The following is a 20204-nucleotide window of genomic DNA, read 5'->3' as shown; positions in this document are numbered from 1 at the left end:
CTCCCAGTGTGTTGGTGGTGGCGGTGGGTGGGGGAGGGGGAGGGGGAGGGGGAGGGGGAGGGGGGAGGGGCTAAGGAGTCTCAGGGAACCCAGAACCGGTAGGAAGGAGTCTCTGGGTATTCGGAGATGGTTGTCAAGGGTTTGCTGTGTGGGGAGGGGGGGTGGTGGGGGGGGATCCGGGCACCGACCCCCTTGACCCCAGCCCTCCGACGACCCCTGACCCCTGACCCGACCCCGCGGCGTGTCAGCTCGGCTCAGTGATGCTCCATGATCTCCTTGATCCAGTCCAGGTAGCCGAAGACTTCGGTGTAGACGGCGTAGCTGTAGCCCCGGCAGGCCTCGTCGTAGGCCAGCACGCCGGCGGCGTAGTGGGTGCCGTGCTCTTCGACCGCGAAGGCGGCGCCGCGGTCCCCCCGGCAGACGTTCTCCATCAGCGGCGAGCGCTGGGTGCAGAACTGGTCGGGGTCGTCGGCCAGAAAGTGCCCCGGGTACCGGGCGGTCAGCTCGGACCGGCACTCCTGGCTGTCGGCCACCTCCAGGGTGACGTAGAGCAGGTGGGGGACGGGGGCCAGGTCCAGTCCGACCCCCCAGCCGGCCACCTGACCCACCTTGCCCGCTTGGGCCAGGGGCCGGGAGGGCAGGCAGAGGGGCATGACGCGGTTGGAGAAGGTGACGTTGCCGGCCAGCTTGACCAGGGCCAGGTCGTCGTGGTAGCGGACCACCTCGTGGGTCCGGGTGTTGTTGTAGTAGACCCCAGCCACCTGGTGCTGGTGCTGCAGGTCCACCTCCCGGGAATCCTCCACCCCGACGTAGACCTTGACCTTGGCCAGGACGTCCGCCTCCAGCGGGTGGTGGTGCTGTAGGGCCCGGGCGCTGGTGAGCACCCAGCGGTGGTCGATCAGCACCCCGTCGATGATGTCCCCCTCTTCGCTCTTCATCAGCACGGTCCAGGGGGAGGCGCCGTGCACCACCATGCGGCCCCCGATGATGCGCTGCAGGGGTTCGAGGCTCACCAGCGGTTTGCCGCACTCCACTGGAGCGGAGGGAGGGAGGGAGAGAGAGAGAGAGAGAAAGAGGGGAGAGAGAGAGAGAGAGAACACATGGTGAGGAACAGTAAATGGGGCGAAAGATCCCTCTTTAACAGGGTCCCTGACAGAGAGAAAGAATCCCTCTTTAACAGGGTCCCTGACAGAGAGAAAGAATCCCTCTTTAACAGGGTCCCTGACAGAGAGAAAGAATCCCTCTTTAACAGGGTCCCTGACAGAGAGAGAGAGAGAGAGACTCCCTCTTTAACAGGGTCCCTGAAAGAGAGAGAGAGAGAGAGACTCCCTCTTTAACAGGGTCCCTGACACAGAGAGAGAGAGAGAGACTCCCTCTTTAACAGGGTCCCTGACAGAGAGAGAGAGACTCCCTTTTTAACAGGGTCCCTGACAGAGATCAAGAGAGACTCCCTCTTTAACAGGGTCCCTGACACGGAGAGAGAGAGACTCCCTCTTTAACAGCATCCCTGACAGAGAGAGAGAGAGAGACTCCCTCTTTAACAGGGTCCCTGACAGAGAGAGAGAGAGAGACTCCCTCTTTAACAGGGTCCCTGACAGAGAGAGAGAGAGACTCCCTCTTTAACAGGGTCCCTGACAGAGAGAGACTCCCTCTTTAACAGGGTCCCTGACAGAGAGAGAGAGAGACTCCCTCTTTAACAGGGTCCCTGACAGAGAGAGACTCCCTCTTTAACAGGGTCCCTGACAGAGAGAGACTCCCTCTTTAACAGGGTCCCTGACGGAGAGAGAGAGAGACTCCCTCTTTAACAGGGTCCCTGACAGAGAGAGAGAGAGAGAGAGACTCCCTCTTTAGCAGGGTCCCTGAAAGAGAGAGAGAGAGAGACTCCCTCTTTAACAGGGTCCCTGAAAGAGAGAGAGAGAGAGACTCCCTCTTTAACACGGTCTATGACAGAGAGAGAGAGACTCCCTCTTTAACAGGGTCCCTGAAAGAGAGAGAGAGAGAGAGACTCCCTCTTTAACAGGGTCCCTGACACAGAGAGAGAGACTCCCTCTTTAACAGCGTCCCTGACAGAGAGAGAGAGAGAGAGACTCCCTCTTTAACAGGGGTCCCTGACAGAGAGAGAGAGAGAGACTCCCTCTTTAACAGGGTCCCTGACAGAGAGAGAGAGAGACTCCCTCTTTAACAGGGTCCCTGACAGAGAGAGAGAGAGACTTCCTCTTTAACAGGGTCCCTGACAGAGAGAGACTCCCTCTTTAACAGGGTCCCTGACAGAGAGAGACTCCGTCTTTAACAGGGTCCCTGACAGAGAGAGAGAGAGACTCCCTCTTTAACAGGGTCCCTGACAGAGAGAGAGAGAGAGAGAGACTCCCTCTTTAGCAGGGTCCCTGAAAGAGAGAGAGAGAGAGAGACTCCCTCTTTAACAGGGTCCCTGAAAGAGAGAGAGAGAGAGACTCCCTCTTTAACACGGTCTATGACAGAGAGAGAGAGACTCCCTCTTTAAAAGGGTCCCTGAAAGAGAGAGAGAGAGAGAGACTCCCTCTTTAACAGGGTCCCTGACACAGAGAGAGAGACTCCCTCTTTAACAGCGTCCCTGACAGAGAGAGAGAGAGAGACTCCCTCTTTAACAGCGTCCCTGACAGAGAGAGAGAGAGAGACTCCCTCTTTAACAGGGTCTCTTACAGAGAGAGAGAGACTCCCTCTTTAACAGGGTCCCTGAAAGAGAGAGAGAGAGAGACACTCCCTGTTTAACAGGGTCCCTGACACAGAGACAGAGAGAGACTCCCTCTTTAACAGGGTCACTGACAGAGAGAGAGAGAGAGAGACTCCCTCTTTAACAGGGTCCCTGACAGAGAGAGAGAGAGAGACACTCCCTCTTTAACAGGGTCTCTGACAGAGAGAGAGAGAGAGAGAGACTCCCTCTTTAACAGGGTCCCTGACACAGAGAGAGAGAGAGACTCCCTCTTTAACAGGGTCCCTGACAGAGAGAGAGAGAGAGAGAGAGATTCCCTCTTTAACAGGGTCCCTGACAGAGAGAGAGAGAGAGACTCCCTCTTTAACAGGGTCCCTGACACAGAGAGAGAGAGAGAGACTCCCTCTTTAACAGCGTCCCTGACAGAGAGAGAGAGAGACTCCCTCTTTAACAGGGTCCCTGACAGAGAGAGAGAGAGAGACTCCCTCTTTAACAGGGTCCCTGACAGAGAGAGAGAGAGAGACTCCCTCTTTAACAGGGTCCCTGACACAGAGAGAGAGAGAGAGACTCCCTCTTTAACAGCGTCCCTGACAGAGAGAGAGAGAGACTCCCTCTTTAACAGGGTCCCTGACAGAGAGAGAGAGAGAGACTCCCTCTTTAACAGGGTCCCTGACAGAGAGAGAGAGAGAGACTCCCTCTTTGACAGGGTCCCTGACACAGAGAGAGAGAGAGAGAGAGACTCCCTCTTTAAAAGGGGGCCTGAGAGAGAGAGAGAGACTCCCTCTTTAACAGGGTCTCTGACAGAGAGAGAGAGACTCCCTCTTTAACAGGGTCCCTGAAAGAGAGAGAGAGAGAGAGACTCCCTCTTTAACAGGGTCCCTGACACAGAGAGAGAGAGAGAGACTCCCTCTTTAGCAGGGTCTCTGACAGAGAGAGAGAGAGACTCCCTCTTTAACAGGGTCCCTGAAAGAGAGAGAGAGAGAGGGAGAGACTCCCTCTTTAACAGGGTCATTGACAGAGAGAGAGAGAGAGAGAGAGAGAGAGAGAGACTCCCTCTTTAACAGGGTCCCTGACAGAGAGAGAGATACTCCCTCTTTAACAGGGTTCCTGACAAGGAGAGACTCCCTCTTTAACAGGGTCCCTGACAGAGAGGGAGAGTGAGACTCCCTCTTTAACAGGGTCCCTGACAGAAAGAGACTCCCTCTTTAACAGGGTCCCTGACAGAGAGAGAGAGACTCCCTCTTTAACAGGGTTCCTGACAGAGAGGGACTCCCTCTTTAACAGGGTCCCTGACAGAGAGAGAGAGAGAGACTCCCTTTTCTAACAGGGTCCCTGACAGAGAGAGAGAGAGAGACTCCCTCTTTAACAGGGTCCCTGACAGAGAGAGAGAGACTCCCTCTTTAACAGGGTTCATGACAGAGAGAGACTCCCTCTTTAACAGGGTCCCTGACAGAGAGGGAGAGTGAGACTCCCTCTTTAACAGGGTCCCTGACAGAGAGAGACTCCCTCTTTAACAGGGTCCCTGACAGAGAGAGAGAGACTCCCTCTTTAACAGGGTTCCTGACAGAGAGAGACTCCCTCTTTAACAGGGTCCCTGACAGAGAGAGAGAGAGAGACTCCCTCTTTAACAGGGTCCCTGACAGAGAGAGAGAGAGAGACTCCCTCTTTAACAGGGTCACTGACAGAGAGAGAGAGAGACTCCCTCTTTAACAGTGTCCCTGACAGAGAGAGAGAGAGACTCCCTCTTTAACAGGGTCCCTGACAGAGAGAGAGAGAGAGACTCCCTCTTTAGCAGGGTCCCTGAAAGAGAGAGAGAGAGAGAGACTCCCTCTTTAACAGGGTCCCTGAAAGAGAGAGAGAGAGAGACTCCCTCTTTAACAGGGTCCCTGACAGAGAGAGAGAGACTCCCTCTTTAACACGGTCTATGACAGAGAGAGAGAGACTCCCTCTTTAACAGGGTCCCTGAAAGAGAGAGAGAGAGAGAGACTCCCTCTTTAACAGGGTCCCTGACACAGAGAGAGAGACTCCCTCTTTAACAGCGTCCCTGACAGAGAGAGAGAGAGAGACTCCCTCTTTAACAGGGTCCCTGACAGAGAGAGAGAGAGACTCCCTCTTTAACAGGGTCCCTGAAAGAGAGAGAGAGAGACTCCCTCTTTAACAGGGTCCCTGACACAGAGACAGAGAGAGACTCCCTCTTTAACAGGGTCACTGAGAGAGAGAGAGAGAGAGAGAGACTCCCTCTTTAACAGGGTCCCTGACAGAGAGAGAGAGAGAGACACTCCCTCTTTAACAGGGTCTCTGACAGAGAGAGAGAGAGAGAGACTCCCTCTTTAACAGGGTCCCTGACACAGAGAGAGAGAGAGACTCCCTCTTTAACAGGGTCCCTGACAGAGAGAGAGAGAGAGAGAGATTCCCTCTTTAACAGGGTCCCTGACAGAGAGAGAGAGAGAGACTCCCTCTTTAACAGGGTCCCTGACACAGAGAGAGAGAGAGAGACTCCCTCTTTAACAGGGTCCCTGACACAGAGACAGAGAGAGACTCCCTCTTTAACAGGGTCACTGACAGAGAGAGAGAGAGAGACTCCCTCTTTAACAGGGTCCCTGACAGAGAGAGAGAGAGAGAGAGATTCCCTCTTTAACAGGGTCCCTGACAGAGAGAGAGAGAGAGACTCCCTCTTTAACAGGGTCCCTGACACAGAGAGAGAGAGAGAGACTCCCTCTTTAACAGGGTCCCTGACACAGAGACAGAGAGAGACTCCCTCTTTAACAGGGTCACTGACAGAGAGAGAGAGAGAGACTCCCTCTTTAACAGGGTCCCTGACAGAGAGAGAGAGAGAGACACTCCCTCTTTAACAGGGTCTCTGACAGAGAGAGAGAGAGAGACTCCCTCTTTAACAGGGTCCCTGACACAGAGAGAGAGAGAGACTCCCTCTTTAACAGGGTCCCTGACAGAGAGAGAGAGAGAGAGAGATTCCCTCTTTAACAGGGTCCCTGACAGAGAGAGAGAGAGAGACTCCCTCTTTAACAGGGTCCCTGACACAGAGAGAGAGAGAGAGAGACTCCCTCTTTAACAGCGTCCCTGACAGAGGGAGAGAGAGACTCCCTCTTTAACAGGGTCCCTGACAGAGAGAGAGAGAGAGACTCCCTCTTTAACAGGGTCCCTGACAGAGAGAGAGAGAGAGACTCTCTCTTTAACAGGGTCCCTGAAAGAGAGAGAGAGAGACTCCCTCTTTGACAGGGTCCCTGACACAGAGAGAGAGAGAGAGAGACTCCCTCTTTAAAAGGGTCCCTGAGAGAGAGAGAGAGACTCCCTCTTTAACAGGGTCTCTGACAGAGAGAGAGAGACTCCCTCTTTAACAGGGTCCCTGACAGAGAGAGAGACTCCCTCTTTAACAGGGTCCCTGACAGAGAGAGAGAGAGAGAGACTCCCTCTTTAACAGGGTCACTGACAGAGAGAGAGAGAGACTCCCTCTTTAACAGGGTCCCTGACAGAGAGAGAGAGAGAGAGAGAGACTCCCTCTTTAGCAGGGTCCCTGAAAGAGAGAGAGAGAGAGAGACTCCCTCTTTAACAGGGTCCCTGAAAGAGAGAGAGAGAGAGACTCCCTCTTTAACACGGTCTATGACAGAGAGAGAGAGACTCCCTCTTTAAAAGGGTCCCTGAAAGAGAGAGAGAGAGAGAGACTCCCTCTTTAACAGGGTCCCTGACACAGAGAGAGAGACTCCCTCTTTAACAGCGTCCCTGACAGAGAGAGAGAGAGAGACTCCCTCTTTAACAGCGTCCCTGACAGAGAGAGAGAGAGAGACTCCCTCTTTAACAGGGTCTCTTACAGAGAGAGAGAGACTCCCTCTTTAACAGGGTCCCTGAAAGAGAGAGAGAGAGAGACACTCCCTGTTTAACAGGGTCCCTGACACAGAGACAGAGAGAGACTCCCTCTTTAACAGGGTCACTGACAGAGAGAGAGAGAGAGAGACTCCCTCTTTAACAGGGTCCCTGACAGAGAGAGAGAGAGAGACACTCCCTCTTTAACAGGGTCTCTGACAGAGAGAGAGAGAGAGAGAGACTCCCTCTTTAACAGGGTCCCTGACACAGAGAGAGAGAGAGACTCCCTCTTTAACAGGGTCCCTGACAGAGAGAGAGAGAGAGAGAGAGATTCCCTCTTTAACAGGGTCCCTGACAGAGAGAGAGAGAGAGACTCCCTCTTTAACAGGGTCCCTGACACAGAGAGAGAGAGAGAGACTCCCTCTTTAACAGCGTCCCTGACAGAGAGAGAGAGAGACTCCCTCTTTAACAGGGTCCCTGACAGAGAGAGAGAGAGAGACTCCCTCTTTAACAGGGTCCCTGACAGAGAGAGAGAGAGAGACTCCCTCTTTAACAGGGTCCCTGACACAGAGAGAGAGAGAGAGACTCCCTCTTTAACAGCGTCCCTGACAGAGAGAGAGAGAGACTCCCTCTTTAACAGGGTCCCTGACAGAGAGAGAGAGAGAGACTCCCTCTTTAACAGGGTCCCTGACAGAGAGAGAGAGAGAGACTCCCTCTTTGACAGGGTCCCTGACACAGAGAGAGAGAGAGAGAGAGACTCCCTCTTTAAAAGGGGGCCTGAGAGAGAGAGAGAGACTCCCTCTTTAACAGGGTCTCTGACAGAGAGAGAGAGACTCCCTCTTTAACAGGGTCCCTGAAAGAGAGAGAGAGAGAGAGACTCCCTCTTTAACAGGGTCCCTGACACAGAGAGAGAGAGAGAGACTCCCTCTTTAGCAGGGTCTCTGACAGAGAGAGAGAGAGACTCCCTCTTTAACAGGGTCCCTGAAAGAGAGAGAGAGAGAGGGAGAGACTCCCTCTTTAACAGGGTCATTGACAGAGAGAGAGAGAGAGAGAGAGAGAGAGAGAGACTCCCTCTTTAACAGGGTCCCTGACAGAGAGAGAGATACTCCCTCTTTAACAGGGTTCCTGACAAGGAGAGACTCCCTCTTTAACAGGGTCCCTGACAGAGAGGGAGAGTGAGACTCCCTCTTTAACAGGGTCCCTGACAGAAAGAGACTCCCTCTTTAACAGGGTCCCTGACAGAGAGAGAGAGACTCCCTCTTTAACAGGGTTCCTGACAGAGAGGGACTCCCTCTTTAACAGGGTCCCTGACAGAGAGAGAGAGAGAGACTCCCTTTTCTAACAGGGTCCCTGACAGAGAGAGAGAGAGAGACTCCCTCTTTAACAGGGTCCCTGACAGAGAGAGAGAGACTCCCTCTTTAACAGGGTTCATGACAGAGAGAGACTCCCTCTTTAACAGGGTCCCTGACAGAGAGGGAGAGTGAGACTCCCTCTTTAACAGGGTCCCTGACAGAGAGAGACTCCCTCTTTAACAGGGTCCCTGACAGAGAGAGAGAGACTCCCTCTTTAACAGGGTTCCTGACAGAGAGAGACTCCCTCTTTAACAGGGTCCCTGACAGAGAGAGAGAGAGAGACTCCCTCTTTAACAGGGTCCCTGACAGAGAGAGAGAGAGAGACTCCCTCTTTAACAGGGTCACTGACAGAGAGAGAGAGAGACTCCCTCTTTAACAGTGTCCCTGACAGAGAGAGAGAGAGACTCCCTCTTTAACAGGGTCCCTGACAGAGAGAGAGAGAGAGACTCCCTCTTTAGCAGGGTCCCTGAAAGAGAGAGAGAGAGAGAGACTCCCTCTTTAACAGGGTCCCTGAAAGAGAGAGAGAGAGAGACTCCCTCTTTAACAGGGTCCCTGACAGAGAGAGAGAGACTCCCTCTTTAACACGGTCTATGACAGAGAGAGAGAGACTCCCTCTTTAACAGGGTCCCTGAAAGAGAGAGAGAGAGAGAGACTCCCTCTTTAACAGGGTCCCTGACACAGAGAGAGAGACTCCCTCTTTAACAGCGTCCCTGACAGAGAGAGAGAGAGAGACTCCCTCTTTAACAGGGTCTCTTACAGAGAGAGAGAGAGACTCCCTCTTTAACAGGGTCCCTGAAAGAGAGAGAGAGAGACTCCCTCTTTAACAGGGTCCCTGACACAGAGACAGAGAGAGACTCCCTCTTTAACAGGGTCACTGACAGAGAGAGAGAGAGAGACTCCCTCTTTAACAGGGTCCCTGACAGAGAGAGAGAGAGAGACACTCCCTCTTTAACAGGGTCTCTGACAGAGAGAGAGAGAGAGAGACTCCCTCTTTAACAGGGTCCCTGACACAGAGAGAGAGAGAGACTCCCTCTTTAACAGGGTCCCTGACAGAGAGAGAGAGAGAGAGAGATTCCCTCTTTAACAGGGTCCCTGACAGAGAGAGAGAGAGAGACTCCCTCTTTAACAGGGTCCCTGACACAGAGAGAGAGAGAGAGACTCCCTCTTTAACAGGGTCCCTGACACAGAGACAGAGAGAGACTCCCTCTTTAACAGGGTCACTGACAGAGAGAGAGAGAGAGACTCCCTCTTTAACAGGGTCCCTGACAGAGAGAGAGAGAGAGAGATTCCCTCTTTAACAGGGTCCCTGACAGAGAGAGAGAGAGAGACTCCCTCTTTAACAGGGTCCCTGACACAGAGAGAGAGAGAGAGACTCCCTCTTTAACAGGGTCCCTGACACAGAGACAGAGAGAGACTCCCTCTTTAACAGGGTCACTGACAGAGAGAGAGAGAGAGACTCCCTCTTTAACAGGGTCCCTGACAGAGAGAGAGAGAGAGACACTCCCTCTTTAACAGGGTCTCTGACAGAGAGAGAGAGAGAGACTCCCTCTTTAACAGGGTCCCTGACACAGAGAGAGAGAGAGACTCCCTCTTTAACAGGGTCCCTGACAGAGAGAGAGAGAGAGAGAGATTCCCTCTTTAACAGGGTCCCTGACAGAGAGAGAGAGAGAGACTCCCTCTTTAACAGGGTCCCTGACACAGAGAGAGAGAGAGAGAGACTCCCTCTTTAACAGCGTCCCTGACAGAGAGAGAGAGAGACTCCCTCTTTAACAGGGTCCCTGACAGAGAGAGAGAGAGAGACTCCCTCTTTAACAGGGTCCCTGACAGAGAGAGAGAGAGAGACTCTCTCTTTAACAGGGTCCCTGAAAGAGAGAGAGAGAGACTCCCTCTTTGACAGGGTCCCTGACACAGAGAGAGAGAGAGAGAGACTCCCTCTTTAAAAGGGTCCCTGAGAGAGAGAGAGAGACTCCCTCTTTAACAGGGTCTCTGACAGAGAGAGAGAGACTCCCTCTTTAACAGGGTCCCTGACAGAGAGAGAGACTCCCTCTTTAACAGGGTCCCTGACAGAGAGAGAGAGAGAGAGACTCCCTCTTTAACAGGGTCACTGACAGAGAGAGAGAGAGACTCCCTCTTTAACAGGGTCCCTGACAGCGAGAGAGAGAGAGAGACTCCCTCTTTAACAGGATCCCTGACAGAGAGAGATATTCTCTCTGTTGTACTGGCTCTGATCTGTGAGAATAAAATTAATACTCACCAGGTTCACACGTGGGAAGTTCGTATTCCAAGTCAGTGTTTCTCCACTTGCCATCAATGGTACAAATATACACTCCTGTAGAACACGGAAAGAACAGCTTAGAATATAGCTAATTCACTCCCTCAGCACTGACCCTCCGACAGTGCGGCTCTCCCTCAGCACTGACCCTCCGACAGTGCGGCTCTCCCTCAGCACTGACCCTCCGACAGTGCGGCTCTCCCTCAGCACTGACCCTCCGACAGTGCGGCTCTCCATCAGCACTGATGGTGCTGGGGAGTGCTTTATATTCTCATGTGATATCACCCCTGTTTTTGGATGCTCATCTCAACACCCACCTTCATCGCTGAAGTCTCTCTCATGGTAGTTGGCATCGCAAGTATATTTGATTGCAGAGAGATAGCTAGTTGTCCCGTGTGTTGTTATATATTCATAATGACCATGTGCAACATCAGTGGGTGGTGGACAATGAACTGTGATTCAAAAATTCATTGAGATTAGTGACAAGAGCGAACCCAGTGTCAAAGGTGTGCACAGTGCTCTGAGTGTGGTCTTACCGAGGGGGGGATACGAAGACTAGGACTGTGCACGGTGCTCCGAGTGTGGTCTAACCGAGGGGGGGATACGGAGACCGGGACTGTGCACGGTGCTCCGAGTGTGGTCTAACCGAGGGGGGGATACAGAGACCGGAACTGTGCACGGTGCTCCGAATGTGGTCTAACCGAGGGGGGGATACGGAGACCGGAACTGTGCACGGTGCTCCGAGTGTGGTCTAACCGAGGGGGGGATACAGAGACCGGAACTGTGCACGGTGCTCCGAATGTGGTCTAACCGAGGGGGGGATACGGAGACCGGAACTGTGCACGGTGCTCCGAGTGTGGTCTAACCGAGGGGGGGATAGGGAGACAGGAACTGTGCACGGTGCTCCGAGTGTGGTCTAACCGAGGGGGGATACGGAGACCGGAACTGTGCACGGTGCTCTGAGTGTGGTCTAACCGAGGGCGGGATAGGGAGACAGGAACTGTGCACGGTGCTCCGAGTGTGGTCTAACCGAGGGGGGATACGGAGATTTTACAGGTGTCTGTGGCGAGACGATCTGGAATTGGGCTCCTTCCGGACTGATTTTTTTAGAGTTTGTCACTTACCCTTCTGACATTTTGGTAGTCTGTGCTTTAGTTTTGCATTACTCCACTTGCTATGCTCTGTGCAGATGTAGACAGCTGGATTCAGAGAAAGAGAGAGAGCGGGAGAGAGAGCGGGAGCACAAATAAGCAAAGGTTCCACACTATTGGTCCAAACCCCCTCCCCACCAAAATCCCTCCCCCACCAACCCCCCCAATCGCACGTTCAACACCCCCCGCCCCACATTCCCTTGCCTCCCCAAGCCACCATGCCCACCAGTTTAGCACAAATGATTTGGAGGTAGCTGGTGGGCTGTGGTGGGCCTCACGCCCTGCCTTTCTGCCCGTCGAGGTTGCTCCCCCACCCCCCCAAAGATTCGGCCTCTACCCGGCTTCTCAAGCTCAACGTTCCTCGGAATTACCTCTCCAGTCTCCTCCGCCCCCTCTCCCCACCTCACCACCCACCCTCCCACCACCACCGCTGCCAGCCAACCCCTCTTGTCCCACCTGTGCCCACCTCCACCCCAGCCGTCGCTTTCTGCTTGCTATTTCACACTCCAGGCGGGGGAGTCATGCACCGGCTGGCTTGGCGAGAGAGGAGCGTGGGGGGGGTGGTTTGTGGGGTGATATCGAGGGGCAAAGGTGTAAGTGAGGGCGGGTGGGGGTCGAGAACCAATTAGTTCAATATCTGAGGAGGTGCTGGGAGTGAGGGACACAGGGAGAGGGCGCGAGTGAGGGACACGGGGAGAGGGCGGGAGTGAGGGATACGGGGAGAGGGCGGGAGTGAGGGACACAGGAAGAGGGCGGGAGTGAGGGATACGGGGAGAGGGCGGGAGTGAGGGACACAGGGAGAGGGCGGGAGTGAGGGACACGGGGAGAGGGCGGGAGTGAGGGATAAGGGGAGAGGGTGGGAGTGAGGGTTACGGGGAGAGGGCGGGAGTGAGGGACATGGGGAGTGAGGGACATGGGGAGAGGGCAGGAGTGAGGGACACGGGGAGAGGGCGGGAGTGAGGGACACGGGGAGTGAGGGATACGGGGAGAGGGCGGGAGTGAGGGACACGGGGAGAGGGCGGGAGTGAGGGACACGGGGAGAGGGCGGAAGTGAGGGACACGGGGAGAGAACGGGAGTGAGGGATACAGGGAGAGGGCGGGAGTGAGGGATATGGGGAGAGAGCGGGAGTGAAGGATACGGGGAGAGAGCGGGAGTGAGGGATACGGGGAGAGGGCAGGAGTGAGGGACACGGGGAGAGGGCGGGAGTGAGGGATACGGGGAGAGGGCGGTAGTGAGGGATACGGGGATTGAGGGATACGGGGAGAGGGCGCGAGTGAGGGATACGGGGAAAGGGCAGGAGTGAGGGACATGGGGAGAGGGTGGGAGTGAGGGATACGGGGAAAGGGCAGGAGTGAGGGACATGGGGAGAGGGTGGGAGTGAGGGATACGGGGAGAGGGCAGGAGTGAGGGACACAGGGAGAGGGCGGGAGTTAGGGATATGGGGAGAGGGCGGGAGTGAGGGACATGGGGAGAGGGCGGGAGTGAGGGACACGGGGAGAGGGCGGGAGTGAGGGACACGGCGAGAGGGCGGGAGTGAGGGATACGGGGAGAGGGCAGGAGTGAGGGACTTGGGGAGAGGGCAGAAGTGAGGGACACGGGGAGAGGGTGGGAGTGAGGGACACGGGGAGATGGTGGGAGTGAGGGATATGGGGAGACAGCAGGAATGGGGGATACGGGGAGACAAAAAAAAACAAAAAAAAAAACAAAAAAACTGCGGATGCTGGAAATCCAAAACAAAAACAGAATTACCTGGAAAAACTCAGCAGGTCTGGCAGCATCGGCGGAGAAGAAAAGAGTTGACGTTTCGAGTCCTCATGACCCTTCGACAGAACCGTTCTGTCGAAGGGTCATGAGGACTCGAAACGTCAACTCTTTTCTTCTCCGCCGATGCTGCCAGACCTGCTGAGTTTTTCCAGGTAATTCTGTTTTTGATACGGGGAGACGGTGGGAATGAGGGATATGTATAGGAGTGAGGGAAATGGGGAGCTGCTTGCAAGGTGGGACTAATGAATAGGATGGGAATGGTTAGAGTGAGGAAGAGGGTGGGGTGTGTAGGAATGAGAGAGAGAGAGGAGATGGTGGCAGTGAGGGAGAGGGGGTTCATTACAGGGAGTTGGAGAGAGGAGGACTGAGGTAGTGAGTGGGGAGGATGGGATTGAAGATCCTCAAACTCATTGTGATAAAATATAATATTATGATCACTCTTTCCCAGAGATCGCAACACAACACAAGATTACTGATCAACCTGTTCTCAAAGCACAATATGAGAACCAAAATAGTCCATTCGCTGGTTGGGCCCTTGTTAGAACGAACTGGAAATCTATTTTGTATGCATTTGATGAACATCGTTCACAAACAATAACCCAAATTCGTCTTGCCCATTGGACCTGAGGTTTCAAGTCTCCCGCGATTGACCTTTCACACTTGGCCAAAATCCGTTCTTATCAGGGTTTCCATCCCTGCCTCTTACGCCTTTTTCCAACCCCACCGCTGGTGTCTAAAAGTCAAGAACTGCCCCAACACCCACCAACACCAATGGCAAATACTTCGCTCCTAGGCTTGGTCAACTTGCAACCACCTCTCAATCCCGAGCCACTTAAAGTGAAGCTGCTCATCCAGGAGCGCGCCGCCGACTCAACGTACTTCCCACGCCTTCAGGGAGGCACCTCGTCCACCGATGACCACTGAACTCGGGGAACGCCACCCCTACCCACAATCCCCCACCCCCCACCACCAACACCAGCCAACCCGACGCCTCCAATCCAGACCACTCCCGCACGTGATTAACCTCGAGAGCTTGGCTCCACTGGCGGGAGGTGGAGGTGACAGGCCGGACATGTAAGCGGAGGAGGCTCTGCTGTATTATGTTGGAAGCCAGCTGGTGGACTTCCCACGCGAAACACTTGCGCATCATTCCAGGACAACTTACCTTCCTCGGGGTCCTGTAGGTGATAGATGGGAGCATCACAGGTGTACTTGATAACGGAAAGGTAAGTATCATCATCGTGGTGGGACAAGTACTCGTAGTGACCATGCGTGATATTCCCTGGAACGCCACAGTGTACTGCAAGAGGTTAGAGAGGAGAGACAGAGAGAGCTGGTGAGAGACAGAGACCAGAAGAGGATTGAATCCCTGGCATTGCACTCTGACACTGCGGTGCTCCCTCAGTACTGAACCTCCGACAGTGCAGCTCTCCCTCAGTACTGACCCTCCGACAGTGCGGCTCTCCCTCTGTACCGGGCCCTCCTTCTGTCCTGGGGGTTCCCTCTCTATTTGGCCCCCCAATCAGTACTGATTCCTCCAACGAACAGGCCCCTGTCCTCAGGTACAAGCCACAATGACCTCTTAACCAAGACGGGACTGATAGATATCGAAAAATAACTTACCATCCGCATGATCAGGAGCAAGCGTAGCATGATGACCTTCTGGAAAACATCAAGAAAGAGAGACATCAGTACTGACCCTCCGACAGTGCGGCTCTCCCTCAGCACTGACCCTCCGACAGTGCGGCTCTCCCTCAGTACTGACACTCCGACAGTGCAGCACTCCCTCAGTACTGACCCTCCGACAGTGCGGTTCTCCCTCAGCACTGACCCTCCGACAGTGCGGCGCTCCCTCAGCACTGACCCTCCGACAGTGCGGCTCTCCCTCAGTACTGACACTCCGACAGTGCGGTTGTCCCTCAGCACTGACCCTCCGACAGTGCGGCGCTCCCTCAGCACTGACCCTCCGACAGTGCGGCTCTCCCTCAGTACTGACACTCCGACAGTGCGGCTCTCCCTCAGTACTGACCCTCCGACAGTGCGGCTCTCCCTCAGTACTGACCCTCCGACAGTGCGGTTCTCCCTCAGCACTGACCCTCCGACAGTGCGGTTCTCCCTCAGCACTGACCCTCCGAGAGTGCAGTTCTCCCTCAGCACTGACCCTCCGACAGTGCGGCTCTCCCTCAGCACTGACCCTCCGACAGTGCGGCTCTCCCTCAGCACTGACCCTCCGACAGTGCGGCTCTCCCTCAGCACTGACCCTCCGACAGTGCGGCTCTCCCTCAGCACTGACCCTCCAACAGTGCAGCTCTCCCTCAGTACTGACCCTCCGACAGTGAGGCTCTCCCTCAGCACTGACCCTCCGACAGTGCGGCTCTCCCTCAGCACTAACCCTCCGACAGTGCGGCGCACCCTCAGCACTGACCCTCCGACAGTGCGGCTCTCCCTCAGTACTGACCCTCCGACAGTGCGGCTCTCCCTCAGCAATGACCCTCCCACAGTGCGGCTCTCCCTCAGCACTGACCTTCCGACAGTGCGGCTCTCCCTCAGCACTGACCCTACGACAGTGCGGCTCTCCCTCAGCACTGACCCTCCGACAGTGCGGCTCTCCCTCAGCACTGACCCTCCGACAGTGCGGCTCTCCCTCAGCAATGACCCTCCGACAGTGCGGCTCTCCCTCAGTACTGACCCTCCGACAGTGCAGCTTTGCCTCAGTACTGACCCTCCGACAGTGAGGCTCTCCCTCAGCACTGACCCTCGACAGTGCGGCTCTCCCTCAGCACTAACCCTCCGACAGTGCGGCGCACCCTCAGCACTGACCCTCCGACAGTGCGGCTCTCCCTCAGTACTGACCCTCCCACAGTGCAGCTCTCCCTCAGTACTGACCCTCCGACAGTGAGGCTCTCCCTCAGCACTGACCCTCCGACAGTGCGGCTCTCCCTCAGCACTAACCCTCCGACAGTGCGGCGCACCCTCAGCACTGACCCTCCGACAGTGCGGCTCTCCCTCAGTACTGACCCTCCCACAGTGCGGCTCTCCCTCAGTACTGACCCTCCGACAGTGCGGCTCTCCCTCAGTACTGACCCTCCGACAGTGCGGCTCTCCCTCAGTACTGACCCTCCGAAAGTGCGGCTCTCCCTCAGCACTGACCCTCAGACAGTGCGGCTCTCCCTCAGTACTGACCCTCCGAAAGTGCGGCTCTCCCTCAGCACTGACCCTCAGACAGTGCAGCACTCCCTCAGTACTGACCCTCCAACAGTGTGAACGCACTTACCCTCATGATCCTGAAATGAAGGAGCTACCAGCAAGCAAAGCAAGATCACCTGCACTGACCTGCGAAAGGAACAGATGAATCAGGCACATCACTCTAACACACATTCTCCCCATGTCTGAACCTCCCAAACCCAACACAGAGCGTCTGCACTCTTCAATTATTGACATTCCCCGGAAAGGTACAGCACGGGGTTAGATACAGAGTAAATCTCCCTCTACACTGTCCCCATCAAACACTCCCAGGACAGGTACAGCACGGGGTTAGATACAGAATACAGCTCCCTCTACACTGTCCCCATCAAACACTCCCAGGACAGGTACAGCACGGGGTTAGATACAGAGTAAATCTCCCTATACACCGTCCCCATCAAACACTCCCAGGACAGGTACAGCACGGGGTTAGATACAGAGTAAATCTCCCCTCTACACCGTCCCCATCAAACTCTCCCAGGACAGGTACAGCACGGGGTTAGATACAGAGTAAATCTCCATCTACACCGTCCCCATCAAACACTCCCAGGACAGGTACAGCACGGGGTTAGATACAGAGTAAATCTCCCTCTACACCGTCCCCATCAAACTCTCCCAGGACAGGTACAGCACGGGGTTAGATACAGAGTAAAACTCCCTCTACACTGTCCCCATCAAACACTCCCAGGACAGGTACAGCCCGGGGTTAGATACAGAATAAAACTCCCTGTACACCGTCCCCATCAAACACTCCCAGGACAGGTACAGCATGGGGATAGATAGAGAGTAAATCTCCCTCTACACCGTCCCCATCAAACTCTCCCAGGACAGGTACAGCACGGGGTTAGATACAGAGTAAATCTCCCTCTACACCGTCCCCATCAAACGCTCCCAGGACAGGTACAGCACGGGGTTAGATACAGAGTAAATCTCCCTCTACACTGATTCCATCAGCTCACCACATGTTGTCTGTCCGGTCCCTCCGCTGAGTCAGAGTGGGTGTCTGAGGGATGAGGTGGGCTGGGGAGTGGTTCTGGGCTCAGGTTCTCTCTGTGCCTTGGACTGACCCCACTCTCTGGCGAGTCAGGGCAGCCTTATATAGGCTCCGGGGGGGGGCGGTGGTGGTGTGGGGGTGGTGGTTGTGTCAGTACCGGGGCTAAGCCTGGTAAATTTCCATCTGAATGTCCCTTCCAGAACCATTCCACTGACGTCTCTCCACCCCCCCCACACCCCCCACCCCCACCTCCTTCCCGCTTCCCCTATTACCCCGCCGGCAGACTGGAAATTGTGTCATGTGTTGCTTGGCAATGTGCCCGGAACTCTCACAGAGACAGAGTGAGGGAGAGAGAGAGAGAGAGGGAGAGAGATAAAGAGATCGAGAGCGAGATAGAGAGAGAGTTCACCTCACCGCACCCGCTCGGAGAAAGCATCGGCGGAGGTGGGACCGGGGGCGTTGTGTGTGTGTGTGTGTGTGTGTGTGTGGTTAACTCAAGGTCACCCCTTTGCAAAGTCATCCCAACTCTGGACGATGGACAGATAATTGCTCGAGCCAACATGGCACTTTCTAACCATCAGTCCCCACCCCCCCACCCCCCCCCCACACTACCTACCCTCCCTTGGCGTTCAAACGTATTCCCATCACTGAATCCCCCACTATCTACATCCTGGGGGTTACCATTGACCAGAAGCTGAATTGGAACAGCCATTAGAGAGAATCTAACCATCTCCCCCTTGACGTTCAATACCATCACCATCACTGAATCCCCCACTATCTACATCCTGGGGGTTACCATTGACCAGAAGCTGAATTGGAACAGCCATTAGAGAGAATCTAACCATCTCCCCCTTGACGTTCAATAGCATCACCATCACTGAATCCCCCACTATCTACATCCTGGGGGTTACCATTGACCAGAAGCTGAATTGGAACAGCCATTAGAGAGAATCTAACCATCTCCCCCTTGACGTTCAATAGCATCACCATCACTGAATCCCCCACTATCGACATCCTGGGGGTTACCATTGACCAGAAACTGAATTGGAACAACCATTAGAGAGAATCTAACCATCTCCCCTTGATGTTCAATGGCATCACCATCACTGAAACCCCCACTATCCACATTCTGGGGGTTACCATTGACCAGAAACTGAATTGGAACAACCATTAGAGAGAATCTAACCATATCCCCTTGATGTTCAATGGTATTACTATCACTAAATCCCCCACTTTCAACATCCTGGGGGTTACCATTGACCAGAAACTGAATTGGAACAACCATTAGAGAGAATCTAACCATCTCCCCTTGACGTTCAATAGCATCACCATCACTGAATCCCCCCACTATCTACATCCTGGGGGTTACCATTGACCAGAAACTGAACTGGAACAACCATTAGAGAGAATCTAAAACAAAAACAGAATTACCTGGAAAAACTCAGCAGGTCTGGCAGCATCGGCGGAGAAGAAAAGAGTTGACATTTCGAGTCGTCATGACCCTTCGACAGAACTTGAGTGAGTCCAAGGAAGGGGTGAAATATAAGCTGGTTTAAGGTGTGTGGGGGTTGGGGGTGGGGGGGGTGGGTTTGGGTGGGGGGAGAGAGAGAGAAGTGGAGGGGGTTGGTGTGGTTGTAGGGAGAAACAAGCAGTGATAGAAGTAGATCATCAAAAGATGTCACAAACAACAGAACAAAAGAGCACATAGGTGTTGAAGTTGGTGGTATTATCTAAATGAATGTGCTAATTAAGAATGGATGGTAGGGCACTCAAGGTATAGCTCTAGTGGGGGTGGGGGGAGCATAAAAGATTTAAAAATATTTAAAAATAATGGAAATAGGTGGGAAAAGAAAAATCTATATAATTTGTTGGAAAAAACAAAAGGAAGGGGCAAGAAACAGAAAGGGGGTGGGGATGGAGGAGAGAGTTCAAGACCTAAAGTTGTTGAATTCAATATTCAGTCCGGAAGGCTGTAAAGTGCATAGTCGGAATATGAGGTGTTGTTCCTCCAGTTTGCGTTGGGCTTCACTGGAACAATGCAGCAAGCCAAGGACAGACATGTGGGCAAGAGAGCAGGATGGAGTGTTAAAATGGCAAGCGACAGGGAGGTTTGGGTCATTCTTGCGGACAGACCGCAGGTGTTCTGCAAAGTGGTCGCCCAGTTTACGTTTGGTCTCTCCAGTGTAGAGGAGACCACATTGGGAGCAATGAATGCAGTAGACTAAGTTGGGGGAAATGCAAGTGAAATGCTGCTTCACTTGAAAGGAGTGTTTGGGCCCTTGGACGGTGAGGAGAGAGGAAGTGAAGGGGCAGGTGTTACATCTTTTGTGTGGGCATGGGGTGGTGCCATAGGAGGGGGTTGAGGAGTAGGGGGTGATGGAGAAGTGGACCAGGGTGTCCCGGAGGGAACGATCCCTACGGAATGCTGATAGGGGGGGTGAAGGGAAGATGTGTTTGGTGGTGGCATCACACTGGAGTTGGCGGAAATGGCGAAGGATCATCCTTTGAATGTGGAGGCTGGTGGAGTGATAAGTGAGGACAAGGGGGACCCTATCATGTTTCTGGGAGGGAGGAGAAGGCGTGAGGGCGGATGCGCGGGAGATGGGCCGGACACGGTTGAGGGCCCTGTCAACGACCGTGGGTGGAAAACCTCGGTTAAGGAAGAAGGAGGACATGTCAGAGGAACTGTTTTTGAAGGTAGCATCATCGGAACAGATGCGAGGAAGGCAAAGGAACTGAGAGAATGGGATGGAGTCCTTACAGGAAGCGGGGTGTGAGGAGCTGTAGTCGAGGTAGCTGTGGGAGTCGGTAGGCTTGTAATGGATATTGGTGAACAGTCTATCACCAGAGATTGAGGCAGAGAGGTCAAGGAAGGGAAGGGAAGTGTCAGAGATGGACCACATGAAAATGATGGAGGGG

General features: G+C 54.2%; 1 protein-coding gene across 1 annotated transcript; it reads right to left on the bottom strand.

The window, feature by feature from the left end:
- Positions 1–244: 244 nt before the first annotated feature.
- Positions 245–16551, bottom strand: LOC121275012 (haptoglobin-like). Its single transcript, XM_041182405.1, has 7 exons — positions 16541–16551; positions 16323–16381; positions 14214–14348; positions 11257–11331; positions 10450–10584; positions 10115–10189; positions 245–1033 (listed from the first exon to the last, which is right to left on the bottom strand). Exons 1-7 carry the CDS (start codon positions 16549–16551, stop codon positions 255–257), a joined length of 1269 nt encoding a protein of 422 aa, XP_041038339.1. The 3' UTR covers positions 245–254.
- Between the last annotated feature and the right edge of the window lie 3653 nt (positions 16552–20204).

The sequence above is a fragment of the Carcharodon carcharias genome (genome assembly GCF_017639515.1).
Source record: "Carcharodon carcharias isolate sCarCar2 chromosome 40 unlocalized genomic scaffold, sCarCar2.pri SUPER_40_unloc_1, whole genome shotgun sequence".
NCBI lineage: Eukaryota > Metazoa > Chordata > Chondrichthyes > Lamniformes > Lamnidae > Carcharodon > Carcharodon carcharias.
The sequence above is the reverse complement of the archived record's forward strand: the minus strand, read 5'-3'. Positions and strand labels throughout refer to the sequence as shown.

Excerpts from the sequence above, each read along its gene's own strand:
- LOC121275012 (XM_041182405.1), bottom strand. Across the intron at positions 10,190-10,449 it reads GAGAGACTTCAGCGATGAAG|GAGTGTATATTTGTACCATT; the intron begins GTGGGTGTTGAG and ends CGTGTTCTACAG. Across the intron at positions 1,034-10,114 it reads ACTTCCCACGTGTGAACCTG|TGGAGTGCGGCAAACCGCTG; the intron begins GTGAGTATTAAT and ends CCTCCGCTCCAG.